Consider the following 23668-nt stretch of genomic DNA (forward strand, 5'->3'; position numbering starts at 1 on the left):
TACGTGGATTTTTTAAAGATTGTTTTCAGGGGCAAGTCCATATTTCTTGGGAAAACAGCCCGAAAAGTGTAAAAAGAAACCCCTATGCCACCATATGTGGCGGTCGGAGAGCACGAAAACTCTCGAACTGTTCAATCGAAAACTCTCGAACGTTGGACCAACGTTTGGTCTTCGTCATATTGTATCCAAACACAGTTTCAAGGGGCCATACCGTTCCACAAATTCCGGTACTTCTCCACAATATTTAAAAAATTTCACTAAAATGCTAGGACGATATCACATGAATGGGGCAACCAATTTGGTCCAAACTTTGGATCTCCTAATATTTTGTCAAAATTTAGTTTGAACTTTTAAAATGGACCACATCGGTCCTCCCTAAGGGTACATCCCCCACAAAAGTTCAACATTTGTGTCTAAGTGCAGTTAAATCCTAATCTTCATTTTTGTCGGCAAGTTCAAATGTCCAAAAAGGGCCACAAAATTCTGAAGAGACCTTAAATACATTCGATCTGTCCGTAGGTGAAAGTTTCACTTCGCATTGGTTGAGAATATATATCTGTCGGCAAAGCCGACTGACACTTTTTTACTTGTTTAAAAATCTTTTGGACAACAATAAACTTGGATGGTTTTTATAGTGGTTTTTGAGATTGGAAGATTATAGTCAGATTTTCCAGCCGAATTCATTAATTGGCTAATTTCCAGCATACATATCAAATTTATTTGCAAATGCCAACATTTATTGAGAGTCCGCAATTGTCAAGATAAAGGCCCAAAAATTCCATGGTCGATCCATGTATGGAAGTCTCAATGTCTAGCCGAAGGCTTCAATTTGTTCCCCAAGATGTATACCATATTGTGCGAATAAGAAATTCGAAAAAATCTGGAAAACCTCAAGTGTTTTCGGTAGACGTTTTAACGCCACTTTTCGACATGAATTTCGTCAGTTAACTATGGCCAAAACAAAATTCTAATGCCTCATTCACATACAAATATATTCAAAGCGCAATAAATTATTAACACTTTTATTAATAATTTAGTAATTAAATCTTTTCTTAAAAGTTTTTGACAATGATTATACTTTTTTAATTATCTTTCGACAGTCCACTTCGACAATTTGTTTTTGTTTGATTTTGTTGGGATATAAAAAGCTGAGAAAAACAGCAAACTTTATTCTTTTCCATCTTTCTTAACAAGCAAAGCAGCAGCTGCATGACAGGAATAATTTCAACAAAGCCATTTAAATTGTAGTTAAAACAAGGGGCGTTGATATATTCACCCGTCAAATAAAAAATATTATAATAATTAATGTAGTAATATGAATGAAACAAAAAAAAAACTGCATACTCATTTAAACCTTTTTCTTGATTGCAAACAAATTTGTTAATTTCAATTGAATTGATATTTTGCTAAACAAAAACCATAATAATAAATAAAATAAAAAGAAATAAAACAAAATACTGCAATAAAAGAGACATAAACATGCATTCACCTTCCCACCCCACCGCAAAGACATTCGAATCGATAGTAAATCATGTTTACCATTACCAAGTAATTAATAATTATAAACGTATTCAACGAACCATAAACTGGACAGCATATCCAATTCATTCAAACAACTCCCACCAATTGAAAAGTTTGCCATGCCAAGATAACTGGCCGCAGTGGGAGGGAGACATGCACAAGTCATTGCAATAAATTAAAATTAGCCTTTACCTTGAAATAAAAATTGCACATGTGCGCTTTATGTTTATGGCATGTCTACAAAATGGAACTTGAAATTTAAAAGTTTGTCCCTAACACAGTGACACAGAAATTGTATTAAAATTAAATGGAAAAAATAAAACTAAATGTGAATTGCATTGCCAATTGGAGTAACAAGATAAAACATGAATTACTTTTCAGATTTGAATGCGAGCATTGCTTTTTGTGGTTAGAGACCTTGTATTTCTGCAAGATTTTAACCGATTCACAATTTACGAATATTAAATCAATGTTAGTTCGACTATTGATAGTTTGCCAGAAGGATACAAAATTTGGACTGACGCATAGCATTAGTAGCCCTCTCATGAAGAACGAATTAAGCGGCCCAATGTTGACGGCTTTTACTTATCCGCCTAATTTATTGAGAAGGGAATGTAGTCCTAAACTGCAACAGCGATATTACCACCTTGCCACAAGTACGATAGAACGTCGTAGCAGCAAAGTATTATGGCTATATGCAAGTTGACATGTGTATAAAGCCAAAATTACTCATGTATATTACGAGCCCCAACCACTATTAATTCGTACACCAGGTATTTTTACAGTGTTTTATTTAACTTGCCTTGGTGTGTGTTTAGTTCAAATCTGGTAACTCATTTTTAACACGGTTGCAGTTGACCAATCGAACTAAAACTTTGCACACTTCTCAGATTTGGAAGACAATACACGAATATGAAATCAAAACCAATATTGGTCCATTTTTACACTGTTTTACAGTGTTTTATCTAATTTGCTTTTCAAATCTGGTAACTAATTTTTCACACAGTTGCAGTTGACCAATCGAACTTAAAATTTGCACACATTTCAGAATTGGATGACAATACATGAATATGAAATCAAAACCAATATTGGACCATTCTTACAGTGTTTTTACGGTGTCTAACTTAACCCCCTTTTCAAATCTGGTAACTGATTTTTAAAGCGGTTGCAGTTGACCAATCGAAGTAAAACTTTGCACACTTTTCAGATTTAGATGACAATACGTGAATATGAAACCAAAATCAATATTGGTCCATTTTTTCCTGCAGCTCCTATCCAGCGGTACCACTCGATTTAAGGTATTTTATCGTCATTTTAAGCGCGTATTGGCTGCTTTTTGACAACTAGGTACAGAAACGTACCCATTAAAAATTATGGACATAGGTCCAGGTTTTGGTATAGCCCCCATATAGCGGTACCGCCCGATTTCAAGTGTTTTATGGATTTTATCTTCATTTTTATACCGAATTGCGTGTAACTTGCCATTTGGAGATCCCAGTGGTACAGAAATTTCTCCACCAAAAATTGTGACATAGGTCCAGGTGTTGGTATAGCCTCCATATTACGGCTCCACCCGATTTCAAGTGTTTTTGTCTTAATTTTTGGTCCGAAATGGCTGTAACTTTGATTTCGAGTTCCCAACTTCTCCACCAAAAATTGTGGACATAGGTCCAGGTTTTGATATAGCCCCTATAAATGGTACCAACCAATTTCAGGCATTTTAAAGTTTGTATCTACATTTTCGGCCTAAATTGGTTATGGGGTTCCGTTGAAAATTGAAAGAGCATGTTGAGAGGGGAAAGCTCGGAGGAGGTAGTTCGGCGGTGGTTTTTCGGTGGTTCGGTGTAAGTTGTTAGGAGTTAAAGTGAATGTTGTTCGGAAGTTCCGAGGAGTTTGTTTGAAAGTTCGGATGAGGTTGTCCGGAGGAGATTTTTCGGAAGTTTGGATGAGGTTGTTCGGAAGATCGGTGGAGGTTGTTCGAAGGGGTGGTGTTATGAAGGTGGATGTTAGGAACTTCCACCCCCCTCCGAACTTCCAAACAACCTTCTCCGAACTTCCCCTTCTCAACTTGCCTTTTCCACATTCAGCCTAACTTGTTCACTACTACACACATCCACACCCAAAAGCACACAAACGGTCAAAAAATAAATACTTATTTCAAAATCTGACCCATGTACACAATTTTGGTGGGGACGTTTCTGTACAACTGGGAACTCGAAGACTAAATCCTCAAAACAACTTAAATCGGGTGGTACCGCTATATGGACACCATCATTAAATATCATTTATAATCTCAAGTATATACAAATAAAATTGAAAATCTTAAAAAAATGTATTTACAAAAAAAAAAAAAAAAATAAAATAAAATTAATTATAAAATTAATAAGTTTCAGTGTTCTATTTTTAAATGCACTAAAAACTAGAAAATAAGTATGTAATTAAAAAAATTAAGTAACAGTGTTTTATTTATAAATGCACTTAAAAGTAGAAAATAATTTTAATGATGGAATCTCTCAAATAAAACGCTTGCCGTTCAATATTATCACAAGTTTTAATTTAAATGCAAGCGTTTTATTTGAGAGATTCCATCATCAAAATTATTTTCTACTTTTAAGTGCATTTATAAATAAAACACTGTTACTTAATTTTTTTAATTACATACTTATTTCACTATTTAACATGAATTTTAAATAACATCAAATATATGTCTAAAGAGGATAGATTTTCATACAGTTTTGTAGGATTCGTTTTTTATCCACAATAATGTAGTAATTGTGGCCTGTAGATCGATTTTCAGAAAATTCGCCTTCGGCCCCCATACAAAATACTATGAAAAATAATGTGTGGTCAGGGGCAAGGGTTATCGTTAACCGATTTTATTTATTGAGAAATCGTTTTTTACGCACAACAATGAACTGGTAAATTTTTTTCGTCGATTGGACCATACTTTCGGGCTTTAGACAATTTTGGTGACGATGCACCTTTGGCCCCATGCAAATTACTATGTAAACAAAGATTGCTCGTTCGACACGGGTTAACGTTAACCAATCGCCGTACAATTTCATATATAAGGGTTTTGGGTCGAATGGAAACAAATTTAGGAGGTAGGAGCTTCAAAATAGAAAAAAATGTTTTTTTTTGGTCGCCCTAAAATACATTCTTTAACAACACATTGTTGAAATATGCTCTGTGTACGAATTAATAGTGGTTAGGACTCGTACTAATTACTAAGCAATGATTTCGGTGGCACGAAACAGGTGTGTTCGACTACAAAACCGAGAGTTGTGAGTTCAACGTATAACGTCGGCGAACAAAAACAAGTAAAAAAGGGCACGGTGCTCTTGAAACACATTTAAATGGAAGGTGCTTACACCTGGGAAGTTTTTGCGGATTCTGAAACTGCAATGTTCATAGATGAGAAAAATAAAATAAAAACAAAAAATCGCCGGAGCGCTTTATAAATAAATCGCGATTCAAGTTGATATTTTTAAGGGTTTTTTAGGTTTTCACGATTTTGCTTCGAAACCGCAGATCGTATCGAAATGGGGCTAACGAAAGTGTTGTAGCTATGAAAATTCTCTACAAGATTGACATTCATGATATCTTCGTAGTTTTTACCATTATTGAGATATAGAAGTTCAAATTAGGACAATGTCATGACTGCAATTTCCCAACATAAACTTATATATCGACACCTCCAAATAATAGTATGCTAACCCCCATTATTATAAGTCTTCTTTTGTTATAGTTTGGATTTACCGAACAGATTTATAGCGTTCCGGTTAACTTAAATTTAAAAGTGATGATTGAATTTCAAGGAGGAGCTTCAAGTCATTAACATTCAATGTGAAATTTATCTTTTTAATGCCTCCAAATTAGTTTATTTTGCATTTTCAAATTCATCAAATAGTAAAAGAACACATGTAATAATGACCCTAAGTCTAAAAAGTGAGTTTTGCAGGAGAAGCTCTCAAAGTGTGGAAATTTTTTTGAACTTCAGTACTATGCTAAGTCAATATTTGTTTATAACTTCTGTTCGGATTGACCGATCATTACCAAAATTTGACAGAATTTAAGTTAAAGGACGTTCGACACCTCCAAATAATAGTTTGCTAATTCTGAACAGTGAGTTTTGCAGGACAAGCTCTAAAAGTTTGGAAATTTCTTTGACCTTCAGTACTATGCTAAGTAAATATTTGTTTATAACTTCTGTTCGGATTGTCCGATTATTACCAAAATTTGACAGAATTTAAGTTAAAGGACGTTAAATATAAAAATGTAAAGAACTTGAAAACATGCTAAGTCGACTTAGCATACTATTGTTTGGAGGCGTCGATATCTCAAAAATGGTAGGAAAATATTACGATAGCCAATCTTGTACAGAATTTTCACAGCTATATGATTTTCTCTAGTTCGTTTTCTATAACACCAAATCATGAAAAACCTAACAAAAAAAACCTAAAAATGTGACCTGAACTTCTATATCTCAAAAATGGTAAAACCTAGAAACAAGTCGCAATTGTCAATCCTCTAGATAATTTTCACAGCTTCAACATTTTCTGTAGCCCCATTTCGATAGGACTTACGGTTTCCAAGCAAAATCGCTAAAACCTTGAAAACCTCCAAAAATGTGAATTTCCATCGCGATTTATTTAAAAATCCCTCCAGCGATTTTTTCTTGTTTTTGGATTTTTGTCATCTATGACCATTGCTGTTTCAGATTCCGCAAAAACTTCCCTGTCTAAGCGGTTTTCATTAAAAGTTAGTTAAGGCGCACCCTTCATGACATTGTTTTATAAGGAGGCGATACAGTCAGTCCATTGCCCTAATTTAAACTTCTATATCTCAAAAACGGTAAAACCTACAAAAACATCATAAAGGCTAATCTTATAGAGAATTTCTTAGCTACAACATTTTTTTAGTCCCATTTCGATAGGACTTGCGGTTTATAAGCAAAATCGTGAAAACCTAAAAAAACCCTAAAAATGTCAACTTAAATCCCGATTTATTTAAAAAGTGCTACGGCGAATTTTTGTTTTTTAATTTTCTCATATATGAACATTGTACTTTCAGGTGTAAGCACCTTCCATTTAAAATTGGTTCAAGGGCACCGTGAGGCGTGTAGTTCGCCCGGGTCAAACTTTTTATAACCTCCACCATAAATTTAATTGAAAAATTAATTCAGCCATTTCGGTTGAATGATGTGGCTGAAATTTTAAAATTCTCAAAATCGGGATTTTTTCTACAAGGACTATATGTATGGAAACGTGGACCTTTACGGACATTTCTTTGCAGGAATGAATGAATTACTAAATTATTGTCATTTTGTTTGGATAATATGGCTAAAATATTCAAAATACCTAAATCGGGCGGTCCGTTCTATGGGGCTATATGTATACGTGGGGCTATATGAATACGTGAGCATATACCGGAAAGTTGTATTCCCGGTGGAAAGTTTTATGCCCGCAAAGAAGACCAACACCAAATTTCAGTCATTTTCGGTGGGATATTAAGGATACAACCTTCAAAATATCGAAAATCAGGAGGTACCGTTCTATTGGCGCTATATTAAGACGTGGACCTATAATAACAGGAATGTTGGACCTAATAAAAAAAATCACAACATTTAACGAAAAATACAATTTTCTTGTACGACAATAGAGTTTGAAAGTTTTCAGCGTAATTTTTTAGGTTTTTGTGGGGGTAGGTATCATAATAATTTCTCTTACAGAACAAATCCACACAGTGTACACCAAAAAAATCCGTCTTATATTACAGGAATACTACGTGGAACGGGTTTTTGAAACATTCGGTTCATTATGAAAAATAAAGTCCCATGTATAATCAATTCTCGCGAAAAAAATAATGTTTTTAACATGATAACCAGGACTATCCGCTGTTAAATTTCGATCGGAGAAGTAGCCTTAAACTGGATTAAAAAGCAAGTGTGTTGAAATTTTTGGTAAGAGATACCTGAAAGAATGGACCAACACACGCCTGTAGTTTATTTTGGAAATGGATCTTATTTTGGAGTCATTGCTTTCAATAGTTATGTTGAGATTTCTTTTGCCTTTTGGATCATTATGTCAGGAAACATGGACTTGCACACGAAAAAAATATATCGTTGTAATCCGAATTACAAGGACTTCTTTCAATGTAAATGTCAAAACCATCATCGAACAGCCCTTAAACTGAACTTAAGTTCAAATATAGAACTTTTGTGAGGAGCTATCAAAAGTGTTGTCTGAAATACGCCTTCTTGGAAATTGATGTACGTCTGAGAGAGGTTGGACCAATGTTAGTTTTAGGAATATTATGTCAGGACGCATGGACTTGCCCACGAAAAATATATTATATCAAAAGCGTCTTCAAACTATTTGAAGTGAACATGTTGAATTTTTGTAAGGGAGGTACTCGAATATGTTGTCCATTATAGAACTTCTTGGAGTTTAATGTACGTTCGAAAGGCATTTTACCATGTTTAACGTTTGTGCCAAATCGGACATTTTAGTAGTTTATTAAAGCTTTTGGACCATTATATTCGGAAGTATGGACTTGCCGTTGTGAGAACAACAGCGACCTAATGTTGGACAAAATATTTGTTGATCCGTTGAAAGATAGACATACTGACGGACAGACAGACAGAGATAAATAGACTTCAAATGTTTGAAATGTATTTTGTCCAAACATACATACTTAAGGTCTAAGGTCATTATTTCGATGAGGCACATTTTTACACACTACACCAATTGGTTCCAAAGATTGCAACACATCGAAATAATGGTCGTACACCTACTTAGACGATCTGGATGTGTATGTCCGTTCATCTTAACCTTGTAATAACGCTACAGGTTGCAATTTGGATAGGATCGCACGAAATTTCGGGTGTTGATGGGTGACCGATCATTTTAATTTTATTGATGATTGATTTTGGTAATGGTCGGAGAAAAAGTCAACTTTTTCTTCTTGCAAGAATATCTCCGCTTCTATTGAGGGTATTCCAAAAGTCTGACAATGGAATTAGAAAATCTGAGCTTTACAACTATGTAAAGGTTGGTTGGCGTAGGTGGTCAAAAAATGAAGATATGGCAATAGTCACCAATCCAACTTATTTTTAATTTTTTTTTCCAAATTTAAATTTTATTGAAGAATGTCCCATTTATCATTTTTAATTTGTTTCAAAGTTAAATTTTATTAACGAATATACCATTTGGGGGGCATTTTAACAGAAGTGCGCAATATCAAAGTATAACTTTTGAGCTTTAAACTGATCCAGGTTGCGTTACCAAAGTAGTCAAATACTAGAGATATATAAAAAAACACTCAGATATCCGAATTTCCAACTTGTGAAATTTTATTTCCATGGCGGATATCTCCACTTATATATTTAAACAGAAGCTGATAATGAAATTTGACGCTCAGAGCTTTAAATTAATATAAAATATGTTGATGTTAATGATCGAATATCAGAGTTATTGCAACATGCGCTAACGTATCCCAATTTTAATGTTTTGAAAGTAATATTTTAATGAAAAATATCTCTGTTTCCATTAGAGTTGTGCCAAATGAACTATATGGAACTGGAATGGTTCACCTCATTTGTATGAACAAACTGTGTATACGTAATATCACAGGCTAGATTTTATGACGTTACTAATACGTTTTTGGAAATAGTACAGTGAACAAGGAACTAGATGACCCTATTCCAGTTTCTATTGGATGTATTAAAAAGATGTAACCTGCTAATCTTTATAATAAAAATCAAACGTCGTTTGTTGGTAATGGCATAAGATAAGAACGGCTGGATCGATTTGGATAATTCTTTTTGTGAAATGTTCGCCATAACCCGACTTAGGTTTTTATGCAAAGAAAATTTGACCACGCCCACTATAATAAATATTTTATGAGGGTTGGCGTTTTTTGTTTGGGATGACGACTTCTATTTTGTTTTTCAAAATAGTCAGGCTTAATCCTTAATAAAATATTAAGACAACGACTATGGGATTAAGCCTGACTATTTTGAAAAACAAAATAAATATTTTATTTTTATTTTTTCTACAAAAACTACTGAACCGATTTTTCTGAAATTTTCCCGGAATATACAGAAATGACCCCGATTAAAATGGGCAACAAATTTTGTTGAATTTCGGAGAGGGCAGGGAACTTCCCTTATACCCTATTTCTTTAAAAATGCTATATCTATATAAATACAAATCAAATGTCGTTCGTTGGCAATGGCATCAGTTGAGAACGGCTCGGCCGATTTGGGTAATTCTTTTATTGAAATATTCGCCATAACCCAACCTAGGATTTTATGAAAAGAAAATTTGACCAGACTCACGTTTACGTCCACTTTTTTAATACCCTCAGCATTTATGCTAACGAGGGTATATACGATTTCATACGGGCAAAATGTGCCTCACCGAAATAATGGTTTTAGAACCCAAGTATGTTTGGACGAAATCCGTTTCAGACAATTTGGAGTCCATTTAGCTATGTCCGCGCACGATAACTCTCGAACGGATCAACCGATTCGATACAAAATTTGGCTTTCGTAATATTTTGTCCAAACTCGAAGATGGCATATATCGGTCCAATCCTTCAGGTACCTCCTCCACAAAAGTTCGAAAATGTTCGGAAAATTTGTGCGCACTATAACTCTTGAAGGGAGTAACCGATTTGGTCCATACTTTGCACATGGTGAAATTTCTACCAGACTTAGATGAGGTTGCAATATGGACTCAATCGGTCCACTCCTTCGTGTACCTCCCACACAATATTTCGGAAAAGTTCAGTTTAGGACCTGTTCACGAATCGTTTTGATTTTGGTTGTAGCAACTTTTATTCACTGCCCCCCTATAACGGTATAAATTTCATCAGGGGCAAGTCCATATTTCCAGAGAAAATAGCCTGAAAGGTACAAAAAAGCCCTAAGAGACCGTGTGTTGTGGTTGGAGCGCAAGATAACTATCGAACGGATCTGCCGATTCGGTCCAAAATTCGTAATATTTTGTCCAAACTTAGTTATGTTTTAAGATAAGCATTATTGGTCCACTCCTTCAGGTACCTCACCCACAAAAGTTCAAAAATGTTCGGAAAAATTGTTCGTACGGTAACTCTTGAAGGGAGTGGCCGAATTGGTCCATACTTTACACATCCTAATTCATCTACTAGATATAGATCAGGTTCAAATATGGACTATATTTGTCCACTCCATCCGGTACCTCCCACACAAAATATCGGATAAGTTCACTTTAAGACCTACAATCGAATCACTTTGATCTTTGTTGGAGCAACTTGCATTCGCTGCCTCAATTACGGCAGTAAAAGTTTTTCAGGGGCAAGTCCATACTTCTTGAGAAAACAGCCCGAAAGTTTTAAAACACACCTATGGCACCATATGTAGTGGCTGGAGGGCTCGAAACGAATACTGCGTTCGTCCACACTTTGGATATTGTAATATTTCTTCGAATACTAGATGAAATTCGAAGGTGGTGCTTATAGGTCCACTCCTTCCGGTACCTAACCCACAAAAATTCGAAAATATTCCCTAAAATTGTACGCGCGATTTCTCATAGACGTAGCAACCGTAGCAAACTTTGGATCTCAAAATATTTTCGAAACTTAGTTTATGTTCAAATTGGGGTCATATCTGTCCAACCCTTGTGGTACCACTCACACAAATGTTCAACATTTTTGTGTGGTTCGAGGATCCTTTGGACATTTTTACCGAAGGTTTTCCTAGTGGCCCTGTTGTTCCTAGTGGCCCTGTTGTTCGTAGGCTACTGTGATAAAATCCTATTAATCCTATCCATAATTTGGTCGGTGCATGCGCAAAAATTTTGAAAACCCCCTAAATACATAGGTTTTTTTTGGGAAAAAACTATTTCAATCCACACAGGCTAAGGGTATATCTCTGTCGGCAAAGCCGACTCATACTTTTTTACTTGTTATGTTAAGAGTCACCTTAATTTTATTCTGTTGAAAATACATTTCCCTTATATATTCGTAAGCACATTGCCCATGCTGCCAATGGCCCCAGAAATCTCTAAAGGAATACAATTGTACTTGAAAGTTAAAAAAAATGAATCGAAAGTATTTCCCTTATTCCCATTATGCGTGTTTGTCAACAAAAATTAATTTTAAACCCATCTCAACACTCGTTATCACTTGTAATTACTTCCAATACAAGAAAGGAAAAAAATCGGCTTACCAATTGATCAAAGATTACACACACTAAGTGATTATTAAAGAAATAAAAAACAAAATAACACACATATATTCACATAAAAACAAGTTTAAGAAACAACGAAAATTAAAGTCGAAACATAAAAAAAACTCTTCATATGTACAAAACGCCGAAGGTTCAACGAGGCTAATGATAATAATTTTCAAAAAAGTCATTTAAAGTTGCATAAAATCCACTAAAACTAGAAACCAATAAAACGGCATTGCAATGGCCCAGATGCATATTTCCATCTACACACATACATACGAACGTTTGTACGAGTGTGACCCACTGGTTAGTTTCAAGCTAAAAGGTGTTATTTAAATGTCAACATAGATGGAATACCAACGAATGTCGTTGGCCTGAAGACCGAGCAACTTTAGTTTTTTGTTTTTATTAGAGATCAATGTTCCAATTAATTAAACACAAAAATGTTGTCAATTTTTTGTATGTTTGCAAAAAAACGACAAAAATAACGGTAATTTTTGCAGAATATTAAGGAGTGTGATTTGGCTGTTAATACCATAATATCGGGGTGTTTGTATAAATTAAAAAAATAATAAATTAATTTTATGAATGATGGATGTTTCTTTTTTCCAAACTTCTTGATTGAGGTTTTTAATTGTTAACAAGTTTCTATTGAGAAGTATCTATGGTATTTCCACTCTTTTCTAGAACTTTTTTTCTTGTAGATCTACAAAATAAAATTTGATTGCTGTATTCAAAAATTAATTAATTTTTATTTTTGGTTTGTTTTGTTATTTGTTTTTATTGAATAAGGCCAATGAAGTTTAGTAATGAAGTTTTGTCGTTAATTATATCCATCCGCATTTGAAGATGTGGTATATTCTTAAACTATGTTCGTTCCCAAATATTTGATTTATTCTATCACATCAGCATTATAATATTGAAGATTAATTTATTGCCCATTAATTAATTTATATTATTTTTCTATTGCCAGTTTGAACTTTTTGAGGTAGTTTAGACTTTTCGAGAAAGGCCGTTTAGGAACGATTTTTTTCTTGGACATGTCCATTCAGTAGCAATACTTTCAAATGAATATTCGTGTTCCTGGCATAAAATTAAGTTTAGTAAAACATACTTATCTACATAATTTTTAGTATTTTATTTTCCGTGTTTGTAAAGCGTAGTTATAATAAAAATAATTTACTTAGAGATGTAAAGAAAATCTAATTTTTTCAAGAAAGTTCCTAGCGTCTTTTGCAATAACTATGATATCAGACCATCAATACATTTGGTATTGATGTAAAGCTCAGACGATATACTTTAATTATCAGGTTTATTCCTTGGATTTCCTATATTCTTTTCCATATCTCTGGTATTTAACCACAAAGTTGGGATATTTGTCATTACAATTCAAATCATAAAAATAGCAAAATGGGACTATTGCGATATTTCACTTGTTTGACAACCTAGGCCAACCTACTGTGCATCATTGTAAAGGCAATATGTTCTTCTTCAATTGACAGGCTTTGCTTTTAGAATACGCCCGAGATATTAGAATACGAATAAAATTTTGATTTAAGCCCGATCATCAGGCATATTAGAATGTTATTTTAAGGGGTTATGGCCACTTATTGAGAACGAAAAATGACTTTTTTCATGATTTTTTTACGCGAAATCTACCAATTTTTGCAGAAGAATTTGTTTTCATCTGATAGACCACACCTTGAGCTACTTATTGAAAAATATTGCACAGTGTTCTGACAAATAGGCGCGTACGAAAAGCGGTTTTCACTAAAGCAGTTTGCGGTGCCCACTGTAGCTCGAAAACGAATAAACCGATCAGTATATGTTTTGTGGGATCATTTAGAACCTAATAATCTTGTATTTAAGCGAAGCGGATTTAAAAAATATACATTTTTCAAAAAATTGTCAACTGTCAAAGTCAAACTTTCGATTTTAACTAAAAATATTATAGTTCTTTCGCCATAAATTTTAAAAAGTCTCTCACCTAAGCACCAACTTTTTATGTGTATAATAATCCCACAAAATCACATGAAGACCGGATCATCCGTTTTCGAGCTACAGTGGGCACCGCATTTCAAAATGCCATTTTGACAAAAAAAAAACGCGTTCAAAACTTCGATGTTACATACAAATCACAATGAATTTTCTCTTTCATTTGTTCATATCTCAGCTAATTTTTGTCCGATCGACTTTAAAATGAGCCAATAAAAATTTTTTCGAATTTGTAAAACTTGTAAGTGGCCATCACCCCTTTAGTGGGTGGACGAAAGCTAAGCTTGGAAACTAGCATTTATATCACAAATCATTCGAAAATTTTATATTCGTATGTTTTTTAATGTTAATTATTTAATTCTAAACCTTTCCTAAAGTCCGACTTGACTTAACCCTATTTTTCAATGCTTTGTTTTCTCCACATACGTTTTTTTCCAAACCTGAATATTATCCCACCAACATCGGCACAGCTCGCCGAGATATTAATTTTGGTAAGAAAACAATTTCGATTTGATTTGAGCCATTTTGAGCCAACATATAATACCCTACTGATCGTGTAGGGTATAAAAATGGAAAATGGGGTGGATGGATAGCGACTATTGCGATCTTTCCGTTGTTTGACCACCTAAGCCAACCTATTTATCATCATTGCAAAGGTGAGATTTTCTACTTTCATTGTCAAGCTTTTGGGAATTCACCTAGTAGAAGCAGAGATATTCGCATAAGAATACAAAATTGATTATTTCCGCGCATAAGTTTGTTTGCATCCCCAACGTCTGAATATTATTTGACTCTCACTAAAATCATAATAAAATAAAATCGATTTCTTCCGGTCGAGGGAAGGGAACATAAAATTTCGTGATAATTAGATTCATTTTGCGACCTGTAGCGTGAGTACAGGGTTCAAACGGACAAATACACATAGACAGATCGTCTCAGATCGACGATTTCGATGTTTGTACATATATAAAGGCCATAACTACCAAGTTTTACAAATTTCAGGGACAAAACCAACTTTGAGGTGGGATATAAAAAAGCAGAAAGTCAATGTTACATTTTTCGATTTTACAATAAGAAGCAAAAAAAAAAATCAGCCGATAGCTAAATACCCTCAGCATTTGATTAAACATAAACAGTAACAGAAATATGAACTGATTTTGTATACCCACGGATCTGCCGATTCGGTCCAAAATTTGGCCTTAGTAATATTTTGTCCAAACATAGTTTAAATTCGAAGATAAGCCAAATCGGTCCACTCCTTCAGGGACCTACCCCACAAAAGTTCAAAAATGTTCGGAAAAATTGTGCGCACGATAACTCTTGAAGGGAGTGACCGATGTAATCCATACTTTGCACATCCTAATATATTTACCAGATATATATCTGGTTGGAATATGGACTATATTTGTCTACTCCTTCTGGTACCTCTCACACAAATTTTCGGATACGTTTACTTTAAGACCTGCTCTCCAATCACTTTGATTTTTGTTGAAGCGATTTGCATTCGCTAACTCCATTATGACGGTAAAAGTATTTTCAGGGGCAAGTCCATATTTCTAGGAAAACAGCCCGAAAGGTGTAAAAAAATGCCTATGTCACCATATGTGGCTGTCGGGGAGCAGGATAACTCTCGAACTGTTCAACCGATTTGGTCCAGCATTTGGTCTTCGTCATATTATATCCAAACTTAGTTTCATGGGGCAATACCGGTCCTCAACTTCCGGTACTTCTCCCCAATATTTAAAAAAATGTCTCTAAAATGCTAGGACGATATCACGCCTTTTTAGCGGGTTCATCATCGCTCATTCTTATTATATGGCCTATCCAACGCAATCGCTGCATCTCGATGCGTTTATCTATACTGACGTCGTTGTATAGCAGATACAGCTCGTGGTTCATACGACGTCGATATTCACCGTCAACGCAGATTGGTCCGTAGATCTTTCAAAGAATTTTTCTTTCAAACACACCAAGCACTGCCTTATCTGCTTGCGCAAGTACCCAGGCTTCGGAACCATACATCAGCACGGGTAGTATCAATGTTTTGTAAAGCTTTATTTTTGTTTGACGAGTTGTGGCTTAGTTTTTGAAGTACTTACTTAAGCCGGAGTAGCATCTGTTGGCCAATATACAATTCTTTTTATTTCACAACTGATGTCGTTTGTTGTGTTTACGGCGGTGCCGAGGTATACGAAGTCTTTTACTACCTCAAAATTATAGGAAACAACTTCAACAGTTGGGCGCATTGCGCGTCGACACCATCAGCTTGGTCTTCTCACCGTTTACCGCCAGACCCACTTTAGCAGATTCTCCTTCTACCTTCATAAAGGTATCGGTTACTTCTTTTACTGATCGGCCCATGATGTCTATATCATCAGCATAAGCAAGTAACATGTGGCTATTGGTGTAGATTATGCCACTTCTTTTGACGTTTGCCTCTCGTATTACCTTTTCTAGCAGGATGTTGAAAAGATCACACGAAAGGCTGTCTCCTAATATCTTGTCAAAATTTAGTTTTACTTCTAAAATGGCCCATATCGGTCCTCCCTAAGGGTACCTTCCACACAAAGGTTCAACAGTTTATTCCTAATCCTAATCAATGATATAGGACCTACTGTTTATCGCCGAGTCCGAACGGCGTGTCTTAATACTCCTCTTGTAGAGAAGCTCTACATGGCTGAAATACTCAGGAAATTTCGTCAACATTACTGAGGGGTATTTTGCCACTGTTGAAAATTTCATGTTGCCTGACCTGGGAATAGAACAGCATTGAAGTGCATGGCGGGTGTGCATTAATGCATTACTAATTTTTTTATTACTAATTTTAAAAGTGAATGACATTTTCGTAGTTGACAAAAGATGTTTTATAAGTTTCCAGCGTTCATTTATAGTATATAGAATACCCCTTGGACGGAATTGTAGGGACATTCGGGCCATTTTCGACAGAAGCATGGAGAATAAAATCATTGCGTTGCGTTTTAGAGCGAGAGTTGTGTAAGGGAGTCACCCTAAATATCGGGACATTTCGGGGCCTATATCTCAGGAAGTCTTGGATTCGCGTATACCAAACAAATAATGATGTAGTCATGTTCACAACGACAACGAGAAAAGACCTTATACTGAATGAATCTTGGAACTGGATCTAAGTTTACGAGTCATACCGTTTGATAGCTATCGTTTGGAGATATGACATGTAAAGAAATGCACAAGCATTAGCTTCGAAGAACATTTCAAAACAATACTCGAACAGCCCTTAAACTGCACATAATCGAACATTTTGGACTTTTGTGAAGGAAATACCGGATGAAGTTGTCCGATGACTTTTAAAGAAATGTTATGACGTACAATGGTTAGAATGTGTTATCCTTCATGGAACTTCATGTTCATATGTTTGGAAGATGTTTTACGTTGTGCAAACTTTTGGCCAAATCGGGTACTCAATACATAAGTTATTTATTTCATCAGTTATTTTGAACTTTTACTCAGAAAGTGTATGCTTGTTCCCGAAGAAAATGGCACCGTCGTAACCCATGTAACAAGGACAACCTGCAACAAAAATGCTCAAAACGATCCAAGACTTTTTTTTGTACTTTTGCACCGGATCTATGTCTGAATGGAATGTTACGATATGTAACGTTTGGACCTTCGAGAGTTACCATGCGCATCATTCAGCGAAAAATTTTGAACTTTTGTCGGCTCCAGATTGTTTTAAACGGACTTTGTCAAACACATCTGCTTAACCTAAAGGCTGAGGGTATAGAAACGCAAATAAGAAATCGCCCCTTTTAAGACAAGATTTTGAATATTAAGTAAGTACTTAAAAAGTTCACAAAAATATAAGAAGTAAGCTTTCGATTTGCCAAAGGCCGTTAAAAAAATTTAAAGTTTTTATTTCACCTTCCTGTTCTACCCAAATTCACAGAAATAATTTTGTTCCGATCGACCTGCAATTTTTACCACCACTTATTCTGCAAAATAAGGCAAACCCTTATGTCAAAAATCGAATTTTGTTACTTTCTGTATCGCTAACTTCAATCCACTGGAGCGCAGATTTGATTGAGCACAGAGATTGCAAAAATTATTTGGTAGAAACGATGTTTAAATATTTACATTTCTAAACAACTATATTCCGAGGTGTAACAAAACCGAAAGATGATTCACAACATTTTACCTGTCATGCTATACGAAGACACTATGCTTTGTTATCCGGGGGACTAAACAAGTAGTCTCCAGATTCATAACGATACATGAACGACTAGCGGCAATTCGATTAAAATATACATTATTTAATACCATGCCCCGAACGAAGACAGATCAAAAATATATTTTTCGAGAATACGACCGATGGCCAGACCATGATATTAAAATATATCTGGACGATTTGAATGTCAACATTGGTAAGCCGCGTATCCTTTGGCCAACTGTCGGAAAAATTTTCCTCTACAGTGAAACATCAGACAGCCGATTGAAAATTATAAATATTGAGGCGCCAAAGAACCTCCGGACATAAACGTCGATATTCATACAAACATAAGTTGCCACAAACATCCCCAATGGTGGCTTCTCTCAAATCAAGCATCGATCTGGATCACTATTTTTTTGCAGCAATGTTTCGCTCCCGTTTGTATGTAGCGAATAACGTAGGAAGTGACACAACAAAACGCTGGACATCGGAATGCAACAACAACAAACAGCGGCATGATATTCCAATGAACATACAGAATTGATTTTGAATGCACGATATCTTATAAGAAAAAGTGATTTGAATGAATATTTAGGTTTTGTGTCAGTCCAAATATGAAAGTTTTGAAAATATTGGATGAACTCCACCATACATACATAAATATATTCCCACAACATCTCTAAAGGGACAAGGGAGACATTTCCCACAACAATTTGTGCACGCCGATTCATATTGGCTCAAGGGTATGGGACCTACATTTTATCACAGAGTCAGAACGCCATACCTTACAAGGCCAATTGTAGAGAAGATTTGCATGGCTGCGGGAATATTTTGACGTTTTGGTCGGGCATTGAATCGCAGACCTTATGATTGCAAGATGGACGTGCTTACCACTGAACCACGGTGACTCTCCCAATTTCACCAAATCTTAAAAGGATTTTGAGTGTGATGGGTGGTTTTTGTTGTTGAACAACGGTGGAAGTTGGAACACTTATCCGACCTCCACAAAAAAAAAATAATAATAATAACATAATTGTTCCACAATCATCCCGAAAGGGGCAACAATACTTCCTTCATATCAATTAGTGCACCCCGATTCATATTAGCTCATTGACATGGGACCTACTGTTTATCGCCTAGTCCGAAAGGCATGTTTTACGACACCACATGTAGAGAAGTTTTACATGGCTGAAATACTTAGGAAATATCACCTATATTACTTGAGGGGTATTTTGCCACAGTAGAAAATTTGATGTTTCCTAGCCTGGGAATCGAAACCGGACGTTCAATGTGCAAGGTGTGCATACCATTGCACCATGGTGGCACCGTCCACAAAATTTTTAAACCCCCCCGAAGGCCAACATTCTCTCCGAAAAATGTAAATGTTTAGCATAATTATAGCGTATTTCTGACCCAAAATCTACTAATCCATTTCAATCTAGCAGAAAAGGTCAAAAGCAGTAGCTGCGGTGATATCAAGAGCATTGCACATGTCAATCACAGTTCGATTCAACAAAACAAAACAAAAAGCAGACAGAAGAAGGTCTTCTTCAAAACTGTATCAAGGAAAATTGATTCAAACTTGAATAATTAAGATAAACCCAAAAATTAATTTCAATTTTGAATTCAAGATATTTGAATATTCAACAGAAGAAAAAAATAGCAATAGTAACAACAAATCAAAAATTAAACAGCTGCTGCTGACATAATCGAGGTTACTTTGTAAGACAGACAAAGTTCGTGTCTTAAGTCTTTTGTTTGTGGTACCCCGCACCAAACACGAAAAAACAAAACAACTTTTTTGCTAATTGTGTTGTTTCAAATGTTAAAACAATAACAGCAACAACAAAAGTAGTTAGTTTTTGTTTCTGTTTCTTTTTTTAAACTGTGGGAGAATAATTAATCCGCAGTTATTTTTGCATGATGTTTGCTTGGAGGAATATGCCGATGAGGTCTGTTAACAGCTGGATAGTTAGTGTGTGTGTGTTTTTTTTTTCAAAATTTATTTTTTATTTATTTGTTTTTAATACTTACAACTTAAACAAATTAATCCAAATGCATAAAGCATTTTTGGTGTAATCAGTGGATTTATCATTTTGTTGTAATTTTTGTATTCTTTTTTATTTAAGGTCCTTTATGACCGTTAAAGGATTTTTTCTTGCACAACAACTATAAAATGGAAATAAAACATTTATTAGGGGAATCACTTTTAAATAATTTTTTTCTTTTAATTTTCTTTTTATTTTTCTTTCTCTAAGGATATGCTTATCCTTTATAAATTTGTCATCTCTTATATTTTTGCCGTGGTGCTAAACTTTCTTACATTCACTGATATTAGAATTTGCAACCGACAACACTTGAAATTAAAAGAAGAAACAAAAACAGATAAAACTTATGACCAGTTTAGCGTTTACTCTCGAGAGCTAACTTCTTTTTTATCCAACCGATCACCACGAACACCCAAACCGTACTGACAATTTAAATGCCAACTTAATAATAACTTGGCTCTTACAGATGCTGGCTAACTGACTAGATGGCTGACTGGCTGGCTGGTTGTTTGATTTGCTGCCTGTTTAGCTTTTGTTGGCTAGTTTTGTGTGTTTTTTTTTTTGCTTCTGCCAGGTTGTTGGTGTTCGTATTTGAGTTGTCTGGACACAATATATTTGTTATCTGCACATACATACGTGAATACATGTGTAGCTTTTTGTTTTATTCTCTAAACTCCATTTCTTTACACAAAACCAAGATGAATAAAACAAAACAATGGTTTAGCACAAAATTCAATTAACATGAATAGTAATGTACCGTTCTTGTGATGCGGTACATTTATCTGTTCCATAATTTGAAAATGTATAAGGGAAACCATTATCATTCACAGTTGAAAATTGAGGACAAGTTGTATCATATACATAAATATTTAGTGTCTAACTTATTCTTAACATAGAGACTCGTAGGTCGCCCAAAGGAAGATGTCAGTCTCTGCACTTAGTCTCCTCTTGGAATCGTCTATAGCTGAGATATAGAGGGAAACTGAGGATCACACAATTTTGTTTAAAACCTAGATGTATATTGTATCCCGCGACGTCCCCATACTTGTATTGAAAGAGTGGCAAAAAATACTTCATGTGCAGACATTAATACGAAAATGTCAGTAAAAAGGATCAGTCGGCTTTGCCGACAGAGATATATCTCAGCCTCAGAGTTGAAACTTTCATCTATGGACAATATATAATCGAATACCGACTACACAAGGAAAATCCTTTTCCCAATTATTATGTATTTTGGAGGTTTTCAGATTTTGGACAGTTGGAAATTTTTGGACATATGAACTTACCGACAAAAATATATTTGGATAACAGCTCGAAAGTCTTGGGGAGGAGGTACCTGAAAGTATGCATCGGCATAGTCCAGTTTGTAGGTGGTTCTTATTTTGTGTGTCATTTCTTTTCGATATATCGATGAGCCATCCAAACATTTCAGTTGATCGCCGTATAACTCAAAGTTTTAGGTTCACTATGTCAGAAAGCATGGACTTGTCTACGGAAAAAATAATATCGTTGTAAACAGGACCACAACAAACAGCATTACTATACATTTCCAAAGGATCTTGGAACAGATCCTAAACTACACTTAGACACAAATTTTGAACTTGTTTGGTGGGTTGTACCCTAAGAAGAGGACCGATATGGGTCCTTTTAGAAGCTAAACTAAATTTCGACAAAATATTAGGAGATCCAAAGTTTGAATCGAATTGGTTGTCCCGTTCAAGGGATATCAGGCACACCATTTTAGTAACATTTTTAAATATTGGAGGGAAGTACCGAAAGTTGTGGACCGGTATTGCCCATCTTCGAACAGAGTTTGGACAAAATATGACGAAGGCCAAATTTTGAACGAAATCGGGTGAACAGCCACTACATATGGGGCCATAGGGATTTTTTACACCTTTTGGACTGTTTTCCCAAGAAGTATGGACTTGCCCCTGAAAAAACTTTTACCTTCGTAATTGAGGCAGAGAATGCAAGTTGCTTCAACAGAAACCAAAATGATTCGAGAGCAGGTTTTAAAGTGAACTTATCGGAAATTTTGTGTGGAAGGTACCCGAAGGAGTGCACAAATATAGTCCATATTCGAACCTGATCTATATCTGGTAGATATATTAGGATGAACATTTTTGAAATTTTGTGGGGGAGGTACCTGAAAAAAAGGCCGATATGGCTTATCTTCGGACTATGTGAGGACGAAAATCGTCCCTAATTTTCGGCCACACAAAAGGCCTACGTCGAAACGGGATGACCTTGTGGAGTCCAGAACTTGTTTTTTTTTCGAATTATTATTTTGTTTCCGAATTATTTCTTTGTTTTTTCTGCTTGTCATTAAAGCTTAATTATACATTACATACAATGTTTCATTATTGCCGAACACGGTGGGCAAATCTACAGATACAGTTGAGCCCAAAACACATGGCTTGGGATCGACCAATTGTTTCGTTGCCACCCAGGTCCCGTTACTCAAAGCACAAACAAGGTCCCGTTATCCGAGAGGCCACGTGGTGAGAGTAGAAGCAGAGTGGCAGCGTCGGGAAGGCTGTTGGAAAGAAACCTGGAAGTCAATACCGAGGCAATAAAAGCGAGCGAGTACTCAAATTGGGGATCAGTCGTATACCACCCACCAGTGAACAAAGTTTTACCAGCCGCGACACCAGCGAAGATTACAAGTAAACAGGAGGTGAGTTGACATAGTGAAAACAGTGTGAAAGTGCGAATAGTGAATTTTACCGCGAGTCTTTGAGTCGACGTGGCCATAGACTATAACACATCAAAACTTGTTAAATTTTACCGCGAGTCTTTGAGTCGGCGTGGCCATAGACTATAACATATCAAAATTTGTTAAATTTTACCGCGAGTCTTTGAGTCGACGTGGCCATGGACTATAGCATATCGAAATTTGTTAAACTTCACCGCGAGTCTTTGAGTCGACGTGGCCTTAGACTATAACACATCAAAATTTGTTAAATTTTACCGCGAGACTTTGAGTCGACGTGGCCATAGATTATAACGTATCAAAATTTGTTAAATTTTACCGCGAGTCTTTGAGTCGACGTGGCCATTGACTTTAACATATAAAATTTTGTTAAAAAAAAAAAAAAATTGCGCTCCAACCACTACACAAGGTGTCATAGGGGATTTTTTCACCTTTCAAGCTATTTTCTCAGGAAGTATGGACTCGCCGCTGATGAAACTTGTACCGTCGTATGACGGGTAGTGAATACCAGCTGCTACAACAAAAATCAAAGCAATTCGAGAGTAGGTTCTAAACTGAACTTTTCCGAAATTTTGTGTGGGAGGCACCCGAAAGATTAGACCGATTGAGTCCACATTAAACCCTCATCTAAGTCTGGAATAAATTTCGCGATGTGCAAAGTATGGACTAATTCGGTTACACCCTTCAAGAGTTATCGTGCACACAAATTTTCCGAACATTTTCGAACTTTTGTGGGGAGGTACTGGAAACTGGACCAAATCGGTTGATCCTTTCGAGAGTTATCGTACGCTCCAGCCAGCCAGTCAGGCAGACAGACAAACGGACGGACATGCCTAAATCAACTCCAAATTGTCTGAAACGGATTTCGTAAAAAACATACTTGGTTAGACCCCAACCATTATTTCGATGAGGCACATTTTGTCCGTATGGAAGTGTACATACCCTCGTTAGCATAAATGCTGAGAGTATAACAAAAACGTTGTACTTTT

At 35.6% G+C, this 23668-nt stretch overlaps 1 protein-coding gene across 3 annotated transcripts in view; it reads right to left on the minus strand.

Moving 5' to 3' along the window:
* Skel (DM13 and DOMON_DOH domain-containing protein skeletor) overlaps positions 1-20463 on the minus strand; it is a 62665-nt gene extending 42202 nt beyond the window's left edge. For 2 of the 3 annotated variants that reach the window (XR_012409008.1, XM_073960520.1), the window contains exons 1-2: positions 20239-20458; positions 19950-20084 (exon numbers count right to left, since the gene is read on the minus strand). Coding sequence is in view for 2 of the 3 variants with exons in the window: in XM_073960520.1 (XP_073816621.1) it covers positions 19950-20010 (61 nt within the window). In the remaining variant the exon portion in view is untranslated. Of the gene's footprint in view, positions 1-19949; positions 20085-20238 lie in introns of all 3 variants that reach the window. The other variant, XM_073960518.1, reaches the window with a different exon arrangement.
* Between the last annotated feature and the right edge of the window lie 3205 nt (positions 20464-23668).

Source organism: Musca autumnalis, unplaced genomic scaffold (genome assembly GCF_047663935.1).
Source record: "Musca autumnalis isolate F117 unplaced genomic scaffold, ASM4766393v1 scaffold_1, whole genome shotgun sequence".
NCBI lineage: Eukaryota > Metazoa > Arthropoda > Insecta > Diptera > Muscidae > Musca > Musca autumnalis.